The following is a 24277-nucleotide window of genomic DNA, read 5'->3' on the forward strand; positions in this document are numbered from 1 at the left end:
TTCGTGAAAGCACTAGTTAGGTCCAGTGGCTTCAGAGCCAACCTCTCTCAGAAAGACAATAAGGGCTGTCTGGAACATTCTGCCCATTTCATGACCTGTAAGTCTTTACATACTCCAGTCATAGGACAAAACAGACACACAGACCGTGTTTTAATTTTTAATCAGAATGGGAATTATCATTGCTGTAGTGAATAAAACTCCGTGAGTCAGAATGGCATGCAAGTCTTTATTGTTCCTAGTCTCCATGTGCACTTTGCACTCCAGCATTGACGTCACAGACTGTAAATAAAGGGCTCCCGTGGCTGTAAGCTATAACTACTCACCTGGAAAGAAACCACACTGCCTCTGACGCACCCATTACATGATACTGCATACTACTAATGCATAATGTCATAACATCGTGCTGTTTTCAATGTTTAAAAACACCTGTTAAAGATCATGCAACATATGCACTTCATGAGAATGCCCAGTTACACTCAAACAGCAAGGCAGTGAGACACAGCAGCTACCAGCACAGTGCCAAGTGAACCACACAGGTCTAGTCAGTCATGGACATCTCAATGAGAACTAAACCTGCAACCTTACATCTACAATCCTACCCATGGCTCAGGACGAACCACTAGAGCTGATCTATGGGAACACACTATGATCAAATGGCAAACAGTTTCAATGCAAGATGAAGACAGGCACACCTCTAGCCTACATGATACTTAAATGTATGTGGTCATTCTCCTAGCTTTGCTAAGAATAATAAAAGTGTCAAGGTCACACCAGCTCTGATTCTGTTCTTGCTTTGTTGTATGCTTTCAAATTCCCCTTTTAAAACCATGCCTCCATTTTTATAATTCCCCCATCCCCTGAATTGAAATGCTGATTTAGGAACAGATAAACTATTGCAGTACAGAGGCAGTGATTTAATGTTAGCAAACTAAATACTGTTATTTGTCTAGTGTCACCGTCACTAACTCCTTTAACGGAATAACTTGCCAACACCTTCATTAAGAGTCTACTGGAGTCTTATACACGTCTTCCCAAATCTCTGGAGGAAGGAAGGGACTCATGGTTGGGTCTGGGGATGTAGCTAAGTCAACACAGGACTTAGATCTGTGAGGTCCTGAGTTTAATCACCAGTACCAATAATTTTTTTTCCTTAGCCATAAGCTAAGCTAGGTGTCTTACTCAGGAGTTGCAGAACAGACTAAGATGGTTTTGAGGGCACAGGTAGATGGTGTCAGAAGCCAGGCCTAGGTCTGGAGAGAGTATCCAGGAATATATTGCCCTCCACCACCTCTTCTGCAAATGATTCATCATGGCCCAGGCCACTGCTTTGGGTTCTGCTTAATCATCATTTCATCATCAACTTTTATCGCCCTCTTTAGTATATATTTTCTACTTAAATTTTAAGACCTCTTAAGAGCAATGATTCTTATCCAGAACACTGGCTATCCATTTGCTAGGTGTTCACTTTTAGTCTCTGGGCTACTCTAAAACCTATAAATCTGCACCAAGTTTAAACACTAACAGTGAAATTGGTTTCTGCTTCATCTAACACTAGATCTCCCCTCAAACGTTACATGAATAGTTCGTAAAGGAGATCTCTAGGTTTACTTCCTTGTGCTTTAAGCCCTTCCAACTTTAACCCCACTTCTGACCTATTCCTGTATTCAGCCTGTCCTCATCAGTCTGCAGAGCTGTGTGCCAGGAAAGGGCATTACAGTGGTAGTGAGACGTTGAAGTGCCTGTGGTGATGGTGACAATGGAGATGACTGGTGACTGTCCTCAGGCTTTCCTGTCTACTTCCCCATGTGCCTGACCACCTATCAGGTGTCTGTGATGCATAAACACGATGAGTAATGAGGATGAGTCAACTCAAAGCTATGACATCTTGTCCTCAGGTAGGACAACGCTACTCCACTTTCTTTTCCTTAAAGAATGCTTTCTCTCTCTTCTCCAAAGCCCGTGCTCTCGGAGGAGGCCGCATGCAGCTCAGATGCATCTTTCGAGAGCCTGGTGTAGCTGGAGCGCTGGCTTCGCTTGTGCGCCATGCTCTTGAGGTTTTCATTCTGCACAGCAGTTGGGTTGGGACTGGGCCCAGGCCTCAGAATGACTTGGGATGTTTCCCTGACTCCCTCTATCTCATCAAAGTTCTGATTGGCTCTGTTAGTGGGCGCAGTGTTGTTGTTCAGAGTCACAGTGCTGGGCGTTCGGTTTAGGTTGTAGGCCTTCTGGCAGGCAGGCCAGCTCTCTTCAGGGCTGCTAGCGATCAGGCTGCACTCGGAAGGGCTTTTCTTGTCTTCTGAGCAAATGGACATCCGGGCTATAATTGGATCCTGCAGGCCACTCAGACTGTGCGGCATCCCCCGCTTCCCACTGTGGCCCTCATCTTCAAGCTCTATGAGATTTGCCTTTTCCAGTTGGGAGTCATCTGCTGCCTCATTGTGGAGCGAGTGGTTGGGAGAACTCTCATTGGACCTCACTCCCGAATCTGAGGAATCTTTTTTGTCAAGGAGGGCGTCCGACAAGTACTCTTTTGCTTTAATGAATGTTCTGATAGGCTCGGCACTGTGCTCTGGAGACTTGGCCGCTCTCTCTGCCTTGCCTTCAGCCTTTTTGTCCTTATCATCTTTGAGCAGTGGGGTATTATCTGACTCTTCTGTACCAGACTCATCTTCATCACTGGGCAGTTTCTGGTAGCGCAGACCACCTCCCTTAAGCTTCAAATCTGTCTGGAAGAGACTGGGCCGTTCTGAAGATTTCTTGCCTGGGAGTAGTTTACTACCTGACTGGTCAGATTTCTCATCTTCTTCAGTAATGGGGTCCAGGGGTGAGGCCTCATTAGTGGACACCCCTGATGAGGAGTAATCTATGACATCCCCCCTCTTCATTAAGAATGACTTCCGCCCATCCTCCTGCTTTAGCTCGCTCTCCTTCCCCCTCTCTTGATCTAGATTAGAATGAATGGAGCCCCCTGAAGAACTCTGACCTATGTAGTATGTGCTGTGTGGAGAAGATCTGCCGCTTAGTGTTGACGCCCCTGTGCCCCCTTCTAACTGGGACATCTGAGCAATGTACTCTCTATAAGCGTCTCTATACTCGGCCTGCACCTTATCAGTGAGCTTTGAAATTTCAATACTGGAGTCCTGGGAATTGAGACTCGAGAGACTTGGGGTTCTGCGAGTTTGTGACTGTGAAGACAGAAAAAAAAATTTAAGAATTCAAATAAGAAGGGGAAAAGACATAATAAACATCAGCTTAGGAAACATATGTACACTAATAATGTCAAAGTTATCACAATATTAGGGTCTTTTAAAATAGTACCTAACAGTTTAATAAGAGCTATGAGTTTATGAATAATTCTGTAATTAGCTTATAAATGTTTAGCAACATTAATTTACTGTTTATGTTTAAAAGAACAATTTCAGGTTGTAGAAGTCATCTGAACATTTGTGTTTAGTAATTTTAAATTGTTTTATTTAAGGTAAAAGCACCCTCTAGAAAGAATTCCTCTTAGAAAAAAATAAAGACAGATCTCAAAAACAAAACAAAGTCTTTAAGGTACAATAAAGAAACCTGTTTCAAATTTGATAAAATTGGAAGTTCCTGTCCAAAAAATGGAGGGGGAGGGGATAACACAGGTTTGCAATGAACCTCAATGGAAGCTGCAGGTTGGCTGGACCCAGTGAAATCAGAACGGGAAACTTTTAAGTTTAGTTTCTAATCCTGGGTTTTAAGGTTCCAGCTGCTTTAGACTGCAGAAAAGCTAATACATGAGTAATTAAAAGTATAGATTACAAAACAGAGGCAGGAGAGAAAGAAATGACATCAAGAGAGTTTACGATCAGACCATCAGAAAGGCTAGAACACAGGCACGGAGAGAGGCATGACCAGCTTTTCTCTGGAAAGGAGACAGTGTCTGTCTCCTTGAGGAGGTCCCACAGGATGCTGTCAGACTAGAACACTGCCTCTCTCCCCCCACTAATGCAGCTGTCCTCAAAGGCTGTGTGAGGCCCTGTGCAGGGGACTCAGGGGTCCTCAACTGCACGCTGCAGGACGCAGTGCTGCTCTGTGTCTTTTCTCCTTCACACAGAGTACCCAGAGCTGCATGTATGTGTGTTGTCACAGGAGATGTGAGGGAGGGAGCACCTGGGGACCCAGAAGTCTTCTATGAAGACAGTCGTTAAAGATATATGTAAAACATTCCCATTCTCACTGGACTTTTTGTTTGAAAAAGTAGTATTTTTTATAAAAATATTATTTATGTTAATATATAATTACTCAAAAAAATTTAGAAGCATTTTAAGGTTCTATTTAACTATTTATAGTAACTTACATATACAAAAAGTTTTCTGGGCCCTGACGTGTGTGTGTGTGTGTGTGTGTGTGTGTGTGTGTGTCGCAGGTGTAGGTGAGAAGACAACTTTGAGGAGTTGGTTTTCTGCTTACAGCCTTGGGCCCCAGCTATGGCTCGCACTCAGGTCGCTGGGCTGTAGCGACCATCTTTATAGCTGAGCCATCTCAGCCCAGGGCCCTGACAGAGGCTAAGAACACAGGCTAAGATCGAAGGGCAATGTGAGAGCTGAGGGAATGGGAGGGCCACAGGAGGAAGCACCTGCACAGCAGGGGAAGGAGGAGCCTTCTCAGAAAGCTGGAAGGGAAGGAACTACTTCTGTGGGAACAAAGAGACCAAAGGACCAAGTCTGAACTTAGCACACCGTAAAGCAATTCTTGTAATCAACAGTATTAAATAATAAAATGGCTTCTTCACTTAAGGTACACAGTATAGAGAAAATTAAAAATATTTTCCCTGCTAGACAAAAGCTCTCCCAGGCCCTGGTCTTCGCAGTCAGCCCAGAGCACAGCTTCCTTGCTGTGACTGCCCCAGCCTCCCTTGCTGCTGCTCCTCCTCGCACCCTACCCTGCTCTGCTTCTCCCATTCTCCTTACTCGGCCCTCCTCCTCCTGCATATCTCACTTGCATTTCTGCTTCTGACGCCTGCGCTCCTCTAAGAATATCCCCACAAAAAAGTGTGCAGGCCTGGGGTCCTACCACACACGGTGTTGCTGAGGCAGGGCAATCTCTTGAGCCCTGGGGTTGAAGACCAGCCTGAGCAACATGACAGAAAGAGTAAGTGTGGTATGTGCTCCTGAGTGACACGGAAAACCAACTAAAGGTGTCAGTAGGCCAGCAGGAAGCTGGTTTCCATACAGGTGCACTTTGGCTGGTAATTACCGTATCTCACAGAAAAATACCAAAAGAAATGCAAGTTTGCAACCACCCTAATACAGCCCCATTCCCACTCTATGTAGACAAGGCTGGCCTCAAACTCAGAGATCCTCCTGCCTCTGCCTCCAGAGTGCTGGGATCAAAAGCGTGCACCACCAGGCCCAGGCCCCCTGGGTAAGAACTTTCCTACCATTGCCTTCCGGGACTGCTTTCACTCTTCTCATCAACTCTGAATAACTTACTTCCTCTGCATGTTGCCAATTCTTCCCTTTCAAAATAAACCAACTCCCTGAGTAGATGGCCGCTGCTCTCGTCCAGTTGGGTTCTCAGTCAATACTGCCTGAATAGTGTTTTAATGCACCAGCGTATTTACAGTCTTAATTCTCCAATTATACAAACAATGACACAAAATAAATACCTGCCAACTCAGATTACTGTGCCGTGGGGCTCCCTCATCTAGGCCAAGCGTGTTGAGTTCTTCGAAGCTGAAGTTGAGGGTATAGGGAGTCTGGCTGGAGAGCTCCGTGTGCGGCAGTTCGCTGTGAGAAGCGCGGCGAGCAGACTCCCCGTGAGGAACTGGGGCGCTGGAGTTTTCATTGAGGAAGCGTGGGTCTTCAGGGACCACCTGGTTTTCCACACTTCTCATTTCTAAGACCTTGGGAGAAGAATTATCATCATCTGGCTTCAGAGAGAGCTAAAGTACAGTACAGCTATTGCACTAGGGCCAAGAAAGCACACTTCCCACTCTGATGATCCAGTGACATTGTGCCAAATCTTACCTTAATCCTATTAACAATGCTAAGAGAAGTAGCAGCATTTTAGGGTACAACTTTAAAACTTAAAAACCAAAATTCAACTGGAGTGTGTAAAGGAACCCAGAGCCAAGGAGAAAGCAGCGAGAATGACAATGACAGGGGTGCCGACCTCAGTACAGAACAGTCCTAGTCCAAAACAGCAACAAGTGGATGCTCAGAGTCAGAGAGCGTGGGGTGGGCGGGGAGGGTCAGCTTTCAAGAGATTCTGGGTAGACCAATTTGACAAGGTTTCTGAAGACAAGCCAGGGTGATGAGACCTCAGCTGGGGTGGATGGAGGGCCATGGGGAACCAGAGGAGCACAGCTGGGCTCTTTCTAAAGTGGCTCCTGTGTGTTGCTGCCTAGCACAGAGCACAGGACAAGGACAGACACTGCAGGTGGAGGCCTAGAGGGCGGGGCCCACCTGAACTGGTCAAGGAGAGCATGCTTTGTCAAATAAAAGCATGGGAAACCAGTGAACCTCTTCTTCCTCAGAAAGGACAAGATTCCACATGCTGTTGTGACTATTCTCCATAATACTGGGTTGAATATAAGTTTAAACTCAATAAAAAAAATAAGTTACACACACAAAATGCAAATGTTTTTTAAAATTAATATGGAAAATGTATCACTTTTGGCTAGTTCTAGGTTTCTATAATGTTATGGGCAACTTTACACAATAGGATAAAGTAGTATGATAATGTTGTAAAAACCTTACCATGCTTCTGAAAAGATGCCAGTCTCCAAAGTTCATAGCCATCTCTTTCTTCAGCTCATCAATATTACACTGAGCCAGTACCCGGCCGTTTATGTTTGCCTGAGTGAAAACAAAAACAAAATCTGAAGTCTTCTAAATCACTAGTGATCACAGGTCTGCTGCTAGTCCGCTTGCAGAACGGCTGCCCTCAGAGCAGCCATAGCTCTCCACGCACTATAATGAGTCAAGAATCTCAGCTATACCAGCCACTTGACATTTTCCTACGAGTCAAGCATTTCAGTGAAACAAACCACAATTCAAGACCAATCAGAGTCTCAAATGTTTCCCCTGCTCTGTCCTGGGCAGGAAAAAAAAAACATTACTTTTTCTATTATAATCTGAGAAAATATTAAGATGAACACGGCTCTGCTAGAAGCAAAACTGATTTCTAGGCCTGTAAGTGTGCTAGTTGTGAAGATCTAAATGAAATGCATCTAACAGGTCAATTCCACTTCTAATGGATACAGAATGGCCAGCTACTATCTGCCCAGTCCATTAAAGTTAGGATAAAAATAGGCTTTCCATTTTTTTTGGTCCCTGTAATTTTAGCTGCACTTAAATGAGATACAGTAGCATAAGTACAGGGTGGCCTTCTGATTTTATGAAAAAACAAAAGTCTGACTACTACCTGGTAAAATGAGGTAGCACTTGTGTCTGGGATGGCTAAGATGCTCCACTTCTAAGTCAAAGCTAAGGAGCAAGCATGCAGGGCCTGTGGGCGGCAGACTAGGCGCAGGCTTTCCTGACACTGGCCGACTTCCTGGAGGAGTGGGGCTGGAGGGTGGTAAGGAGGTACGGACGCAGACAGACGGAGATAGGCACGGATTAGCTCTGTAAGAAAATGGGCATGTGCTAAACTCCTGCCCAAATGCAGGCTTAGGTCAGTAAAATTGTACATAAAAATGTCCGTAATTCTTTACAGGACATAAGCAGCCGAGGCTCGCACTCAGTTAACTCCACACAGGCAGTGCCTCTCCTGAACCTCCAGGCTTAACTGCTTGGCTTTGGGGTGACTCTGGAACTACAAAGGATGGAAGAAAGCCCTTCATGGATGCTTCAGCCTTCCGTGTCCAGCCAATATGGTTCTTCAAACCGGACACAATCATAAATCGTACATGATACAAAAATGACGGCTGGTAGGAAATGAAGCCACACAAACACACTGTATCCTTCCCCAAATCACTCGGGACCAACACTGCTCCCAGGCGCAGCACTTCCAACTAAGGAAGGCATATTCATTGGAATTTTCCTCACTGAGCATCTAGTACAAAGTCCAACAAACAAAGGCTCTGATATCTGACTTATACTGATCTCCATGCTCAAAACAGCTTCCTATTGCAGAGGTTTCAGATTGCAGATGTAGACAGTGCAGCTGAAGGCAATGGATGGGCCCATGCAGCTGACCTATGCTCTCTGCTCCACGGTCAATGTCAATGAGCTGTCGTAATTTTCACCATGCTATTTTATTTTTACTTAGATTAGACATTGGTTAAGTAGCACTGTAATTCAGCTACTCTTTCTTTAAATCTACTCATAAAATTAGAAAGAAGAGCAAGTGTAGTCTTAAAAGGAAAGCACCCATTTCACTTTGAGGTGTCCCTGCAGTGGCTCGGGGTGAAGACGCACTGCCTGGCCCTCGCACTCTCAATCCTTCCTATACGTAAGATGCAAACACACATCACCTTCTTGATGGTCGTGCAATACTGAGGCAGCATGCTCTGGTCCAGCCCTTCTATCTGTCTCAGTTTCTCACACACGACATCCACAGACATTGAACTCAGTAAGAGTGAGGTGCCTGTGGCAGGAACGGATGCCTAGATAAATCAAGAGACACATGAGTAGCATTAATATGAAGTGTTTGAGGTCATGTGACAGAAAAATTCATTAAGTTATACAGCTGAAATAAAGAAAACACAGCCAATGCATATAGAACTTAAGAAAAATGATCTTAATGAATAGATTCAGCTATCTGACATGTAATGAGGAGCATTTATTACAGTAGCGACTGCCTGACCATCCTGTGGCCCAGACCTATGTCAAGTCCTCAAATGATTACACTTAACTTTAAGAAATAAGGGCACTCCCCTTAGTAAGAGGAAGAGAACTTAAGAGATTAAAAAAGAAGAAAATTACACATATAGACTACAAAAGCATGGCTAAGAATAATTTTCAAGTGTCTGTATCAAACAATCTTAAACATTCTATGCACTACCTTTGTAGTCTAAGGTTTTGGAACTATCTAAGAAATTTAAAATTTCCTACAATAGTCACGTGATTTAATCTATAAAGGCCTGTTTTCATTTAAAAAGGAAACCAAAACAATAAATCTACCATACTTAGACTAACACTTCCCATGTGGTGACATCTGAAGAGGGCCTCACTGTGTCTGGTGCTGTGTGCTTCCCTCCAATCCCAGAGTGCACATGCAGGTCTGGGGAGCTTGGCTTGGGCTTCCAGAATGAGTAATCTAGGAAGTGGTGGACTCGGGCTGAAGCCAAGTTGATCAGGCTCTATGTAAATGAACTGTTTTCGTTGTTCCAACTATTTTTGGGAAAGGTTATGGAAGCTATAGTCATGATAAAGAGAAGCCAACTGACATACAGGATAAAGATAGCAGCACTCTCATCTGTCCTGGTTGGCCTTCCACACACTCTTCATGTGGGAAATAAGATTTATCACCTCTGGCTGGGAGTGATGGCTCATGCCTTTAATCCTAGCACTCAGAAAGCAGAGGCAGGTGAATCTCTCATAGTTCAAAGCCATCTACATAGTGAATTACTGGACTGCCAGTGGGGAAAAGGGTAAATAAATATTTCAAGTATGTTCTACTGATTCTTTTACTAGTGTCAAAAAACTGCAAACTACTCCATAGTTTAAAAATGCCTGTGAAGCACAGTTGATATTTATTTGTAATGTGAAAAAATAATACTTGTACTACCTCAGAAATACATACACATGCATTGTGTGCACACATTTGGGTGTTTGTGTACATGTTGCATGCACATGCGTGTTCATATGTGCATGTTCATATGTGCATGTGTGTGAGTATGCATGCACCTAGGTGTGTCAGATGGTAATGTATGGCTCAGACAGCAGGAACAGTAACTTCATGACACAGGGACTCTACCAAGCTCTACAAAGGCAACACAGGTACATCAAAGTTTGGGAACAGATGACCTGGAACAAACTGCACAAATACGCTTATTTATAGTTTATTTTTATTTAACCATAAACTGTGCCATATTTTACATGATCCAGGGTTGAGCTGCTTTTAAAATAATAACAAAGACCAGTCTTTTCATACTTTGGTCTTCATATCTTTGCACATGGCTCTTTTTCCTGTCTAGTAAGCCAGCCAGTGTTTTCACTACACACTCTCAACTATGTGAGTTTTAGAAAGCATGCTGACTTCCTCTTCACATGCCACAGAGCTTCCACATTAAAAGGTACAATTCAGTGACCTTAACTTTATTTATACAGTTTGTGAGTCATTACCCTCAAAGGAAACTGTTCCCATTAGCAGTCACTCCCATCCCTTCAACACTACCCTAGTCCCTGGCAACCCTCTGCGTTGCAAGTGTCTGTTGCCAGCACTTTCTACAGTGTGTGACCCTCCCTGTCTGACTCTCACAGTGTGCTGTTTGAAGGCTCATTCACTCATCTTGTCACACTTCACTTCCCTTTACTGTTAAATAATACCAATCTTTTAAATGTCATCTAATCCTTTAACTTGGGTCCTTGCTTTCAATATATTTACATTGGCTTACTTTCTTTTTTGTTTCAAAAATCACAAAATAAATATTTGATCAGGAAATATAAATTATGATATTATAATAGTTCACAGAAAAAAATCATGAATTCATACTACTAAAACTATTTTTTTGAGACAAGATCTCTCTATGTAGCTCTGGCTGTCCTGAATCTATGTATACTAGGCTGGCCTTGAACTTACAGAGATTGCCTGGTCTCTGCCTCCCAAGTTCTGAGACTAAAGGCATGTGCCACCATGCTCAGCCTTAAAATTAAAATACTTAAGTAAATGAATTAGGAAGAAGACACTTTCCCTATAGAATTCCAACCAAAGCACAGGGCAGAGAGAAACAGAAATCCCCACCAGGCAAACACCATCACTACAGCAGCTGTACCATAAACTCCATCAATGGCTATCAATTAATGGGCAAAAGCCAAGCAAGTTGAACAGGACATTGCAGAGTTTCAAATATCTACCCCAAGAATGTATTAGTTTAAAGAAAGAAAGAAAGGAAGCTGTGAAGTATTGACACCTAGCAGAGGCCACCTCAGCCACAGAGTGAAGACCACGTCTGACTTCCATGTGTAAGTTGGTGTTTATCAAGCAGTAATTTGAAAACCATGTATATTCCAATAGTTTCTTTGAATGAAGGAAAAATGTGAATCACTTTCCAAACCTTTTCTAAAGTAATTATACTAAAATTACTTTTAAATTAAATGAAGCTTACAACCAAAATAATAAATTTTAATTGAAATATCATAAGAGGAACATAAAAATTTATTAAGTTGCTAAATTCTTAAAAGAAACTAATTATATTGTTTTGAGAGGAAACAGACTCCAAAGGCTAATCCTTTAACATCTATGTGCTGTCTTCCTTGAAATCCACCTGTGTAATCCAGAACAGATCACTTCAGTAAACTGGTTTTCTATGTCAGAATTTATTTATTTATTTATTTATTTATTTATTTATTTATTTATTTATTTATCTTACTTGGAGAACTTAATACAGCACATATTAGCTTGTTTAAACCATTAAATGGAAGCTTCAAAATGCATCTTAATCAGAATTCCTCTATTTCAAGCAAAGCTATGAAAACACTAGTTACCTGAGGTGGCGGATTTGCTTTCTGGTGTCAGTAGATTAACAGTACACTCTGAAATGCTACATCGTCAGTCAGTTTATTAGATAAGCTAAAAATGGATTAGTTAGCAATGACTGCCATGCAGAGGCTGAAAGCAACTATGGAAAGAAACCCAAGACACAGAATGAGCACAGGTCTATAAACAGCCCAGCAGGAGGGAGCCGAGGCCCGTCTAACAACCTAGTAAGGTAAGTGAGATTTCACCAGGAGTTTCTGTACCTGTCTCTGTTTGTTAAACCCAGAGTCACACGGCTTTAAGGAAGGAATAAAACAGAGTGAAGACCATGAATATGAAATAAATCATCAGAGCACACGTATTACATACATATGCAGAGCCCTTGTCAAGCCTTCTATTTCCTCTCAACTCTGAGCAAACCTTGGTATCAGCAGCACTGAGCAAGGAACATACATGCGTGGAACTGTTTTATTAGTAGATACTTAGAAATTTTAAATTACACTCTTAAGACTTATTTTTTCATCAAAAAATAAATCATGCATGATACATCAACAAGAAAAATAGGTAAATCATACTTTTCCATAAAAAGCCAATATTCTTTCTATATTATTTCTAATATTTCTATATTCTTTCTAATGTTAAGATTGCCAAAACATTTATAAGGCTTAATCATGTAGATTACCTTAAAGGATAGTTAATAGGAAGAAACATATCTTTAAATATGTGTTGCTTCATTGACTATGTTAATTCTGACAGATGCCTCAATGGCCTGTTCAAAAGAAATGTCTTGAAATGTCTTGCAGCCCAACAAATCAGAAATGTTTTTTTTTAAAAAGTCACATTCTTTGACATACTGTAAAACTTTAAGAATTCTATTTCAAAGCAACAACCACTGCTGTACTTAAAAAAATCAGTGGCAAATATTTTTAAATGCTTAAAACAGTCTACCAATGACTGACAAGCTCATAAAGTCAACTGAACGTGGTATTTTAGTGAACAGGGGCAGGGTTCACTAGCCTTGCCTCAGACATCTGCTGTGAACATGACCAGTACCTGGAATCCACAGTGGGAACCTCTCCTACTTTTTACTATCAAACTCAGGTAAGTTTTTACAAGGACTATACACACATGCCCACTGGGACGTGCACAGGTATCAGACAAGTGCAGTGAAGTGGTAGTTTACTATAAGATGCCCCCAAACAAGAAGCACAAATGCTAATTAGCTGGAAATACAACTTGACCCTTCTTCCTCCTGTGCTGTTATGATCACTATGTAATGTATTCTTCAAACTTCCGGAGAAACTATTCAGTTAGAGCTGATGGATAAGGTGCAACACTATAGTTTAAGGGGCTGTAACTAAAAGGAGGAAAAACAAATATTAACATGTGTGTCTGCTTTGTAACCGTAAAAATGTTTTAAATTTTATTTATTCGTATGTGTAGAATGCTCCGACTGCATCTGTGTATACATTAATGCAGTGCCCACGGAGGCCAGTGGGTGCCCTGGGACTGGTGTTACAAGTGCCCATGGAAGCCCGTGCACGGTGCCCTGGGATGGTGTTACAAGTGGAAGAGCCATGAGGTGCTGGCTGGAATTTGAACCTGGGTCCTCCAGAGGAACTGTCAGTGCTCTCAGCCACTGCACCATCTCTCCACCCCACCCCACACACATTTGAACTTTTAATTATACCTAGGACTTCAACATTACTATAATATCACCTAAAAAATTTCAGTCTGTTTACCTGAAATTCAGAGAAAAAAATTGAACTGAAACCTGGCATAAAGACTTCCATGCAGAAAGTAAATACATTTTTGGCTATATTTCATAAAGGGGGGGACCCCTAGCACTTCCCCAGTTCAAGTAGATTAATGAAAATCCACTTCTTAAGTACTGTTAAAAGTATGCATAATGTTCCAGCTGGTTGACACTACTGCAGAAGTCTCTGAGGGTGAGGGGCGCCTGTGGCACACCCAGTCTGTGAGGGCAAGGGGCACACATGTCACCCACAGTCTAAGGACAGTCTACAGTGCCTGGCTCCTTACCTGCATTGGCTGCTTTCTTGTCCAGCTTTTCTCCTGAGCAAACAAGAGACAGCTTGGTTCGGACATGTGTTGCCTTGAACACAATTTGCAAGCTCTAAAATCAGTGATGGATATAAAGTACCTTCAAGAAGCAACAGCTTTTTACACTTTACTGCATAAGCTGGAACCTGTTTAGTAAAAATTTGGACCTTTCTTTGTAATGCTGTTATTAAATCTACAGTTTTCTTCATTCCCTAAATGTAATAGTAAGAAGACACTGGAAATTGTGAAATTATCTTAATATTGCCTATTCAATTATGAAGCTTCTTTGCAATTAAACTTGATAGTAAATACTGTCATGCCTTTTCAGTGATGTGTCTGGAGGTCAAGAGAGACACTGGTGAGCCTTGGCGGCCTGGGACCCACCGGCTGTATGGACAGGGGCCTTCCATTTTGCCTCCTGCTCTTTCCCACCACAGAGGGCCTTTACATGCTCATAAGTGTTGGGACAATGAATGCCCACTCAGTATCAGCTGGGAGTACACACTGCTAAATCAGTAAGGAAGACAAAAATAAATAAAATTTACAAAGATGAAGAAATGATATGGTTTTCCTTCCTTTGGGGGAAAAATGTCTGCCAATGAAATTCAGTCCTCAGCACAAGCAGCAAACTCGAAGCTGCTCTCTAGAACACCTCTGGGTCACTAACAGAATGTCACTCAGGAGACCTAGGCCAAGATGAGCCTTCCACAAGAAGCCCTTCCTACCCTGGGTACATGAGAAGATCCTCCTGGCCACCAGAGCTGACTCCTGAGCAATGTGGAGGCAGGGAGCCAGCTCCCTGTGTGCTTGGCTCCCTAAAGTGCTCGCTGATTGTTTGCTTCTAGGCGGAAGCCACCTGAGAGCAGTGGTCAGCCCTTACTCTGCACGCTACACAGAGCATAGAAGGCCTTACCTTTGTATGCAGTTTCCCAGGGAGATAATCTTCCCATACTCCCACAGCATGTTAAGCTAACTCTTGAGCTCATGAAGCAGCAGCCAGTTAGGGCTTCACACTGTGTCTCAACTGCATTTACATTTCTCTCACTGGGAGTGTGCCACGCAATGGCCTTGGTGTTCATAAACTTGGATACATTTTAATTATTTAGAACTGATATATATGATATATCATATATATATATGATATATATATATCATATATATATATGGATAGTAAATACTTTTACTATACATTTTATGCATTTATGACAAACCATTCTTTCTTACTTTTCCAGTATTTCTAGACAATGCCTTCTAAGAGTGTTTTGTGAACTATGTAAATCTTTTTCCTCAAAGCAATCCACATCTATATGGGACCACCCAGTTCACATCTATGTAGAGGTCAAAGGGCACGTTGGTGAGAACTAGGCTGAGAATAGTGTAATCGCCCAGAAAAGCTTCAAATTCCCTAACACAGGCAGGAGCCTCGCAGCACTCCAGTCAAACTGAGACCATGTTAACAGCAGTCGGATCTAGTGATGCTGTAGCTGCTGTAGTCTGTGCAAGTGCACTCCGTGTTCACAGGACTGCCCATGCCATTCCCAGATCACAGCCATATCACAGCCGTCCTTAAGAGATGTATGGGCATTTGCAAAACCTCAAAACTCATCTAAATTATGTCTCTTGCACCTAAGAAACATCAATAAATGAAACACCCATGTTAATCTAAACTGGCTGTGAGCAAGGCCACTGCTTTCCACTGCTAGCCAATCCCACCCAACTGAAGCAGTTTGAGTTCTGCATCTTTAAGGACCTGGGTATTCTTAGTAAGTAATAATGTACTTAAATATGCTGAGCTTTTGTAATATCTAAATCAGAAACTGGCCTGCTTTTCAGGGTGGTAATGCACAGAATCAGGGTAGCTTCTGCAAGGGCAGGAATGCATCACATGACCTATTGACCCCAAAGGCTGCAGCCTGTTCACTCTGAGAAAGGGCAGGGCAGGCCAGAGATGGCTGCAGTCTGGCTCCCTCCCTGCACCCTGCTCCTGTGCCCTGGTGTAAGCCCTATATTTCACTTGTTCCATGGAGGCCAGACCAGAACCCAAGATCCAAGCTCTGCCTAGAGAAACCTCAGAAGAAACTTCCAGTTTCAGGTCTGAAACTGGCCCAGGGGCTGCTCTTACAAACTGAGGGGCAGATTAAATTTCAATTATGAAAACAGATTTCTCTACCTCTGGACAAGGACACACTGGTCCTTTCCAACTCTAATGCCCTGAGAGCACACCTCAGGTCTAAGATTATCTTCACTTTCACAAGATCTGGCATGCATATTCTCTCAGCCATACAACTACAGGGGGCAAACCCAGCACAGGACTTATATTTCAAGCCCCGACTTTGTGAAACACTCAAATATTTATCTATAATTTACCTGCTAGTTTGGCTGTACATTGTAGGCTATGACCTCTGTAATGTTAGTGTAAGAAAACTTATTATTTCCACAAAGATTTGCTTTCCAAAGGTTTGGCAAAAATTCTTGTGGTAAAAACAGATGAGCTCATCTATATTTTGCAAAGACCATAGTCAGTTAACTTTTTGGCCTCACCTTCCCTCTATGTTATCATGGGTCTGTAATAATATCACAATTGTTATAGAATGTTCATTTAGCTCCTGGCTTATCTACAAGTGGCCTTTCTCATCATGTCTATGCAGGGTATTCTGGCCACAGAAACAAGGCCAATAACTAGCCCTGCTGTCCCAGTTGGAACTGTGCAGCTTTCGGCACAAAGGCCACTGACTCTCCCGTTGGCTGCTGGTTCAGCTCGCACTGTAGTAGTATGAGGCCCAAAAGCTCATAAATCTGAATGCTTGGTCACTAGGGAGCGGTACTATTAGGAAGTGTCACCTTGTTGGAGTAGGTGTGACCTTCCTAGAGGAAGTGTGTCATTGGGAGCTAGGCTTTGAAGTTTCAAATGTTCAACCCAGGCCTAGTTAGTCTGTCTGTTTGTGTCCCTCCTTCCCCTCCTCTGTCTGTCTGTCTGTCTCTTTCTCTGTGTCTCTCTTTCTCTGTGTGTCTCTGTCTGTCTCTGTCTCTATGTCTCTGTCTGTCTCTCTCTTTCCTTCTCCTTCTCCCTCTCCCTAATCCCCCCTCTCTCTACCTCCCAATCCATATGTACAACTCTCAGCCCATGTCTGCCTATACACCACTACGCTGCCCACCATGATGATAATGGACTAAGCCTCTGCACCTGTAGGCCATCCCCAATTAAATGTTTCCTTTATAAGCATTGCTGTGGTCATGATGTCTCTGCACACCAAGAAAAGGCCTAAGACTGACAGGTTCTTCAGTTTCCACCACTGCTTTCATTGGCTTTGAACAAATGTCGTCTTGCTTTCCTAGTCTTCTACAAGACACAAGTTACAAACTGTTGTCACTGTTAATTTCTTAGAAGCACAAGAAGCATGGTGAGCATCTACTATCTGCTCTACCAACTACAAAGTGCCTTCTAGTGCTAAGAACAAGAGGCGTGTTATAGACACAGACACTGCTCTATGTGAGGTACTTTTATGTGCTATTACTAAGCTTCTAAGCCTGGCTCAGAATTGCATTATTCCCCTTGCCCAAAAACACTTATTGCAAACCTTATAGAATGTTCTCTTTAATGGACCCAGAAAAAATAAATTACTGACACATTTTAATTATAAGTGTTTGCCTACATTTCTGTATATGGGAAGATCTAGTATGTCTGCATTCATCAAAGGCATGAAATCTTTCATAATACCAGATTTTCATCAGAAATTCACTGAGTAATTTTAGTCCCTAGAACTGAATTGCATACATAATTCCCTGTAGCAAAGGCTCTCTGAATAAACTGAAAGTCACGTTTGTATACAGTGGTGATGCTCCATGGGCCAGAGTCCCTAAGCACCCAAACAGGACTGATGTGACTCTGGATACCTGTCATTTGTAAATAACTGAGTTACCCAAACATTTCAGCTAGAATGTCAATGACTTAAGAATCAACTCCTCAATTAAAACAACAAAATGGTTCCATTTTTATCTCTTAACTAGATTAAAAGGAAATTAAGGTTTAAAAATATATCACCTATTTAAATGCACATGTGAAGTTAAATGTTCTTGATAAACTCAGGATGTAATACCCCAGTCTGTAATTCTCCACTGCTTATAGCATTTTAGAACAGGTTTAGATCAGAGAGGCCATGTCTGTATGTGATAACATATTCTGAACATATGACATAGGCCGAACTCCTCAACTGACTGGCTAAGACTTCATGGCTACTTCTTACAGGAATTTCTTATTAAATATAAGCTCTGGAATGATTATTATTTAAGTGGCTTCCTCTACAATCTGTGTTTATGTATTGTTTAACAACTTCCTTTAGATGCTGAACCAGCATTGGGTCTGTCTGGACGGTTTATTTTCATGAATAACGGAAGGAGGAAGATGTCAGCGGTAGAGACACAGGAAGTGAGTGAGGGCCAGGGATGTGCTGATTTACAGCACCCAGCCCATGCGTCCTCTAGTGTCAGAGGTGATGTGTGACACTTTCAAAGCTGTTCTACACGAATCATAGCAAGTAAAGACTTTATTAAAAAAATAACACAGTTAGAAAGGAAAACAATGTTCAGCACTAAAGAAAAATCCACCTGAATACTTCTGATGCCTCCTGGAAGCAGCCTTTTCTTACTGAAGAAAACAACCCCCGCCCCCCATCACTGAGAAGGGGGAAGCACAGGAGGAAACATTAGCTTTGGAATGAACTCATGAGTTGTAATTATTAGTGCTTGGCTTTTCTACACTGACCATCACACCATAAGTGAGTTAGTGCCAAATGCGTTAAGACATCATTACTGCTGCGAAGCAACGAGACACTAGTGTTCCACGCCACGAGACTACTCCATTACCCTCGAGGAGTCTGTGGGTGAAGGAAGGCCCTCGGCAGCATCCTCCTTGATTACTTCCTAGCAACATAAAACAGGAGAGTGGGTAACGGCAGGGTGAGGGACACGGAAGATGAATGAACACGATGCTGAGATACAACACAGGTAACCCTGAAATTCCCCTCCACCACTTTAAAATGTAGCTTCAATTATGTTAATAGGAGACTTATTTTTTATAGTTACTTAAAGTTTATCATCAGGAGCCCCTAATATATTTTGCATAGATGTGTTTTGCTTTGGATTAATTTTATTCAATAGTATGTTTAAACAATCTCATTCTTTGGACTCCCTGCTGCAGACTGGAATGCTTTTCTCGTGCTGCACCTCTATCTGCTAAGCGGAAATGCTAATGTAAATGCACAGAGAGATAACATGCAAGCCCTTTAAAAAGATACTAGAAATTAGCAGTTATAAAGATCTAGTTTGTAAAGTCTTGATAGCAGACACTGCATTACAAGTCAGCGATCTCTGGCTGTAAGATCTGAGCATGTAGCCACTGGGATAGCCAGTCTTTCCCAGACATTTACCAGAAACGAGAACATACATTCTATATTTTGTAATAGCTTGTTTTTTGAAACTATAAAGTAAGTTGTACTCTTTTACTCCAGAAAGCAAAAGAAAATAAAGCGTTTAATGGTACCATGGTCTTTTCTGAGATTAGTATTTTAGTTACCCTTTATATACTTACTAGGCCATTGTTCTGATCTCTGGGCAAATTCGTTTTTACTGGTGAGCGTGAGATGAGATGTTGGGAAGCGCCAGGGTAATACCTTGGCGTGTAAAGGTGTGGGGCAAAGAATGGCTATGGAGAAACATGTAACAGAAAAGGGCGTGAACAATTACAGAAATCAAAGTGTAATGAGACGCATCACGTGAAACCAACAACACAACTCCAAACTTCAAAAGCAAGTGACAAAACAAAAGTCTCCTGCACCCACTGGCCTTGAGATACAGACCAGAGTTAGGACGATGGCACTGTCTCCTTCACCAGATATAGGCTTAAAAGACAGCTCAAGTTTTGTACCTTGTGACTTAACACAAACATTTGCTTTATATTTAACATCTTAACAAGTTTGCTGTATATGGTTTTTATGTATTAATTAACAAATTCTTCTTTAAAGCACACTAGAATGTTAGAATACTCTGCCTTACCCAAAAAAAAAAGTTATTAAGACTGAAAACGGCTCTGGTCATTTGGGAACAACCGGCAGCAGTGTTTCCCAGGACCGCTCACCGGGACCCTGGAGCTCAGCTGCGTGTTGGCACACTGGAGTGTGCTCTAGACTCTAAGACGCGAAGCCTGCTAGCTACACAAGACTCAGTTTCCAGATAAACATGTAGCCAGTTTTACCCATCAGATTGTACGGACTGGTTGTATGGATTGTAAAGTCAGAACTCATTAGACTGCACTGCACTGAGGTGGCTGCTTCTCTGCTCTTTACTCTTGATACTTTAAGAGACTAGAATTACTGTGACTTTTAAATGTATGAAAAATGCCGTTAAATAATAACAGAAACACTAAACCTAAAAACAAGAGAAATTTTAATGTCTTAAAATAATTAAAACTTTAAAAGTATATTACATTATTACTCTTAAAATAAATGAGTGAAGAATGTAAGATGCCAGCATAGATGGTTTCATAACTCTCTTTTCAAATAAATGCATTTTACACCTTTAATTAGTATTAATTGAACCACCTTATGTAAAATTGCAGCAGATTTTAAGACTGCTGACTGCAGATCTGTATTCTGCACCACCTACCACACAGTTAATTTTGACAGAGAACAAACATTCTCATAAATGCTATTGGCTACTCCTGTGTTGTTTTGTCCACACAGGAAAATGGTATCTTATTTCTAAGGCTCTACAAACAGCAAAGTTAATTACCAATATAGATATTTAAAAAATAAAAATTGAATTTAAATTCTCAGTTCCTTCTTTGCCACACTATTCCAAACTCTTTCTTGCCAGTTCATATGGATAAAGTCCTGCAGTCAGTTGTCCTCTATGAATATTAGCCCTGTGTTTTCCTCAAGTACACTAACCAGGGAGAAAAGAAGGATTAGAACTTATAATGGATTTTACAAGATCCCACATAGCATATTATAGTTCCTGATCCTTTATCCCACAGAAAATTATTAGTGTCATTACATGATTAGGGTCATTAAGATGAGAACACACACTTTAAGTGAATACATCCAATATGATTTGTGAGCCACTGGAAACTGTGCTTTTATTTTTTAGTTAGGAAATTATGTATTAAGCAAAGAATTACACATGACTAAAGGTACTTGAAATTAAATAGCTTATGGTGTAATTAACTAGCAATAACATTTGATCCTTCAAGTAGTTTGGGCCCATTATTATTTCATATATGTCTAAGAACTACGAATGACTCTAGGAATTTCTCACTGTTACAAATGCTGATATAAACTGCTATAACAAAATATACCAAAGGAACTATTGAGGACCAAGAAAATAAAAGTCAAGATTCTTATATTCACACATAGTCTAAAGAATTCTAGAATACACTAAAATCCAAGACTTAGTTTTTTTAAAAGTTGAACATTTAAGCCTTACGTTTTCCTATTTTAAAGCCAAATTATAGTTCCAAAGCAGTACCAGAGCCCACAGACAGGAATCTGGTGCCCCAGAAGAGACTGTAAAGCCATGGCTCTGATGCTTACCCTGTTGTAGAAGGGGTGCTGGGGTCCGGACAGGCCGCTGTAATAGCTGCTGTGCGGCTGTGGGGACACAACCCCGCCTGGGAAGGGCCCGTTGAAAGATGCTGAGGAGGAGCAGACAGATGCAGGTTGACTATACCCAGAAGGTGGCCGAGGAGGGGCTTCGTGCAGAGGGAGGGGGGGATACGCGAGGCCTCCTATGTTGATCTGTTCTCTTGCAGCTCGAACATCTGAAAATTCCATCACAACCCAAAAAGCAAAAAAGAAGAGACCACTACGGTGAGTCCTGTCGCCAGCTACTAAGTAAGGACATACGTTCATCACCATTAGTGACTCCAGCTGAGTTGAATGAGTTGACAGGAAATCTTTACTAGTCTACAGACTTTAAGTGAAAAAGAAAAAAAAAAAAAGCCCAACTGATATACAGAAAAGAGTTCTTTTTCACCATTAGAATAGTTATCACACTTGGATTCTTTCTTCAGTTACCAAACACTGTAATTTTTGACTCTTTAAAGATCTATTTGTGTTATGCTAACAAAAGACTCAAATTTGTCTAATACATACAATGTGAGCTAAACTGTGAGCTAAACTGTGAGCTTATGGACTGAGACAAGTCGACCTCTCAAGACAGAACACACAGCCACAAAAACTTAAAGCAAACACTGAGAAAAAGAACTTGGGAATTTGGGATTTTTTGTTGTTACATAATAACTACATATTTATGGCACAATATGCTCCCTTAATAGATGTATCAATGCTCAAACTGTGGAAATGGACACATCCATCACCTCAAACACACTTCCTGTGAAATGGCCTCTTCTGGGAATTTTGAAACACACATTAAGTCATAGTTAACGATAATCACCCTACTGTAAGGAGAGTCAAGGATTGACCTCTGTGCCTACCAAATGTACCTCTGTGCCTACTCCCGGCCTCATCCATCGCCCCTTCTCTGCCTGCTCCACTCTCCCTCAGCATCCACACATGGGCAAGAGCAGTGTGGCTTGTGAAGCTATTACACTTTATAGGACTAATTGAAGGCGATTCCTCCATAACTCCAGAAAGCTCAGTTATGATCTGATGAGCAGTATCACATGAAACCCTTGTGTTCCAACACAGCTGTGCATGCTCCGGTGCATACCGGCCTCTCAATAGCCTCTCTAAAACCCAAATGCAAACCAGATCTGGGAGTTTGCGCTCTAAAACCAGAATGTAAAAAACTTTAAGGTCAGTTTGGGCAATTTACTGAGACCCTACCTCAAAATAAAAGTAAAAAGAGGTGAGGCCACATCAAGTGACAGAGTGTTTGCCCAGCATGCCCAAGGCCCTGGGTTCAATCCCCAGAATGGCCATAAAGTAAATTAACCCTTAATAGTTAAATTCAAGTCCTGGTTTATAAATTAGGTCAAAAACCTAAAATGAAAGTAAAGTTTTGTTTTTGTTTTCTGTTCAAGTTGGAGGTCCCTATTAGAACAGAAGCTGAATGAGGGACAATTATAACGTGTGGCATCTGAATGTCAAGACTAGATGTGAAAGAACAGAAGGTGAGTGTTCCGAAGGGAGAAGTTGGTGAGCAAGGACAAGGGCACGGTGGAGTAAACAGCTAACACCTCAGCACCCCACGGGGTCAACAGCCCAGTACTACTCCAACTAATTTCTCTGCGGATGCTCCATTCAAACTTCTTAATTTTTCATAAAGCAAGATAAAGTTAGATAGCTAAATTAGAAACAGGAAACTCTGCCTAGCATGGTGGCACATGACTGCAATCCCAGCATTTCAGAAGCCGAGGCCGGAAGACTATAATGACGCTGGGTCCAACCAGTGCTACACAGTGAGACCTTGCCTCAAAAATAACCCCATAGCAAGAACAATGTTATCAACCAACCAGCCCCACCCCACCCCCAGAGCTCCCAGGGACTAAGCCACCAACCAAGGAGTACACATGGTTCTAGCTGCATATGTAGCAGAGGATAGCCTTGTCAGGCATCAAGGAGGAGAGATCCTTGGTCCTATGAAGGCTCGATAGATGTCCCAGTGTAGGGGAATTGAGGGTGGGGAGGCAGGAGTGGGTGGATGGGTGGAGGGGGAATGGGATAAGGGGGTTTCCAGGAGGAGGGGGAACCAGGAAAGGGGATAACATCTGAAATGTAAATAAAGAAAATATCCAATAAAAATTCCAAAAAAGAAAGAAAAAATAAATAAAAGCAAAAACCCAAACCAAATCCAAACAAAGAAAGAAACAAAAGAAGGAACAAAAGAAACAAAGGGGGGAAGGGAGGGGAAAGGAGAGAAGGGAAGAGAAGGGGGACAGGGAAGGGAGGGAATGGAGAGGAAAGGGGGAGGGGAGGGGAAGGGGAAGAGGAGGGGAGAAAAATGCAAAAAAAAAAAAAAAAAAAGGACTTTAAAGAAAAATAAGCTGTACTACAATACCCACCTGCAATGATCTCCCGTAGTTTGGGATCCAGGTTTACTGTGCACGGTAAAAAGGTCTTTACATCTCGAGCCACAAGAACTGGAGTCCTTGAAGACAAAAACACTTCAAAATTTCTTATATCTCCATCAATTTCAAGAAGCGGCTCAACATCTTTAGTTGTTGGGATATTCTTTGATATTCTTCAAAAAGAAAGAAATGAAAATTCCATTAATGCTGCTATCAGAGTCAAATTCTTCATTCTTAAACCTTGTTGCTTCTGTCCACAAGGAGTACATCACACACCTGGCTCTCATTTCAAAAATATTTTTCAGATAAGAAACCTAAAAGAGGAAAAATAATAATAATACAGTTCCAAATGACAAAGGTGACAATGAAGAAGTCAGAACTTCGCTGATTTTGGCCAAGAGCAGGGTGTGGACCTGGGAGACAGAGAGAAAGGAACACACATTCTAGGTGCACCCCAGCCAGCTGCCCCCTCACGGCTACGGGGTGGGGGGGCTGTGAACACGCCCACACCACACACTGAGCTGGACATGGTTCTGAGACCTGGCCTTTTTCAATGTGACACCATGG

At 42.0% G+C, this 24277-nt stretch overlaps 1 protein-coding gene across 8 annotated transcripts in view; it reads right to left on the bottom strand.

Moving 5' to 3' along the window:
- Positions 1-212: 212 nt before the first annotated feature.
- The window catches only part of Kidins220 (kinase D interacting substrate 220), an 83696-nt gene continuing 59631 nt past the window's right edge, over positions 213-24277 (bottom strand). For 4 of the 8 annotated variants that reach the window (XM_052186029.1, XM_052186028.1, XM_052186031.1 and 1 more), the window contains exons 23-30: positions 23705-23883; positions 21273-21499; positions 19274-19387; positions 18550-18606; positions 8456-8587; positions 6735-6833; positions 5642-5878; positions 213-3185 (exon numbers count right to left, since the gene is read on the bottom strand). In XM_052186029.1, the coding sequence (XP_052041989.1) occupies positions 1926-3185; positions 5642-5878; positions 6735-6833; positions 8456-8587; positions 18550-18606; positions 19274-19387; positions 21273-21499; positions 23705-23883 (2305 nt within the window). In that variant the 3' untranslated portion in view covers positions 213-1925. The remainder of the gene's footprint in view (positions 3186-5641; positions 5879-6734; positions 6834-8455; positions 8588-18549; positions 18607-19273; positions 19388-21272; positions 21500-23704; positions 23884-24277) is intronic. The other 4 variants (XM_052186033.1, XM_052186032.1, XM_052186035.1 and 1 more) reach the window with 2 other exon arrangements.

This window comes from Apodemus sylvaticus, chromosome 6, assembly GCF_947179515.1.
Source record: "Apodemus sylvaticus chromosome 6, mApoSyl1.1, whole genome shotgun sequence".
Classification (NCBI taxonomy): Eukaryota; Metazoa; Chordata; class Mammalia; order Rodentia; family Muridae; genus Apodemus; species Apodemus sylvaticus.